Raw genomic sequence first — 1,537 nt, 5'->3', positions numbered from 1 at the left:
TCTCCGGCCGCCTCCGCTGCTCCGTGCCCCGCGCCTCCCGAGGGTCCGCGCGACCGCATCCCGCACCGTCGTTGCCTCCAGCGGTTGCGTGGCCCGAGCTACGGCTGCCTCCCGCTGCTCCGTGCCCCACGCTCCGGCCGCCTCCAGTTGATCTGCGCCCCGCGCTCTCGTTGCCTCCCACGGGTCCGCGCCCCTGCTCGCACTCTAGAAGCCCTGCCAATGTCCGGCCTGCTGCTCGTGTGTGAGATCTAGTCGCCGATCTTCTCGACATTTGCCTGCTGCACAATCTCGTCTCTTGACAGCAACAGCACCGCATCACGTGCTCCAAGCAACTCTCCACGCCCCACGGCCAGGCAGCTATACCTTTCCTCCACGCCTGCCGGGCAGGCAGCGCGATCTTCTCGACATTTGCCTACTGCACAATCTCGGCTCTTGATAGCAACAGCACCGCATCACGTGCTTCGAGCAACTCTCCACGCCCGGTGGCCAGGCAGCTGTACCTTTCCTCCACGCCCGCCAGCCAGGCAGCAGTACCTGCTCCTCTCCTCTAGGTTAGGAGCAGAACCCTCTACTCTCTGTAAATGTTGGCTACTAAAATAGGTGTTGTATATGTGGGTTCTTAACGTCGTCATTTGCTATGAAATAGGATGGATCATATTATTCCCAATGATGAGGTTGAACCAATAGAAGTAGTTGTTGCACCTGATGATGATGAGAGACAGTATCCTGAGTTTGTTGACAAGTGGGATATGCTAGAATTTGAGGACTATGATGGAGACATTTTCACAGGGGCACAATTTGAAGAGACTGATGAAGAGGAGGAGGAGGAAAACATAGCTATGGGGGTGGATGAGCAAGGAGAGGGTGATGATGTACCAAGAAATGATTATGACAGAGATAATCCATCCTTAAAAGAAGACAACACATTTGCATCGATGATCGAATTTAGGAATGCACTTGCTACCTATTGCATCAAAGGTGAGTATGATTATGTAATTGAAAAGAGTGAGCCAACAAGAATGACTGTTCATTGCGCATTTGAGAGGTGTCAGTGGAGGATACATGCTTCCTGTATGCGGAATAGTACAATTATTCAGGTCAAAGTGAATCCATCTCCTCACACTTGTCCAAGTGAAAGAAAAGGGTCACATAAGGTAGCTAAAAGTAGATGGTGTGCAGATGCAATATTAGAATGGGTGACAGATAAGGCATGCATTGGTACAACTGAACTGGTAAAGAAGATTAAAGAGAAGTACAAAATTTTGGTGCCTTACATGAGAGTGTATTATGGCAAGGAAACGGCTCTTGACAAGATTTATGGCCCATAGAAGGAAAGCTTTAACTTATTATTCACTTTCAAAGTTGAAGTGGAGAAGGCGTGCCCAGGTAGTGTTGTTGAGATTGACCATCATACGGTGGATTATAAAGTGAATGGAAAGATTTTGAACAAAGAATGTTTTAGAAGGGTGTTCGTTTCATTCAAAGCATGTTGGAGTGGGTTCTTAGCTGGTTGCAGGCCTTATTTAGCAGTGGATGC

At 49.3% G+C, this 1,537-nt stretch overlaps 1 protein-coding gene across 1 annotated transcript; it reads left to right on the top strand.

The window, feature by feature from the left end:
* The first annotated feature begins 647 nt into the window (after positions 1-647).
* Positions 648-1,328, top strand: LOC109945110 (uncharacterized). The gene has a single exon (XM_020550920.1). It carries the CDS (start codon positions 648-650, stop codon positions 1,326-1,328), a length of 681 nt encoding a protein of 226 aa, XP_020406509.1.
* The last annotated feature ends 209 nt before the right edge of the window (positions 1,329-1,537 follow it).

This window comes from Zea mays, chromosome 3 (genome assembly GCF_902167145.1).
Source record: "Zea mays cultivar B73 chromosome 3, Zm-B73-REFERENCE-NAM-5.0, whole genome shotgun sequence".
NCBI lineage: Eukaryota > Viridiplantae > Streptophyta > Magnoliopsida > Poales > Poaceae > Zea > Zea mays.
Note: the sequence above shows the minus strand (reverse complement) of the source record. Positions and strands in the feature narration are given on the sequence as shown.

Coding starts and splice junctions, on each gene's coding strand:
- LOC109945110 (XM_020550920.1), top strand. CDS start 648: ATGGATCATATTATTCCCAATGATGAGGTTGAACCAATAGAAGTAGTT.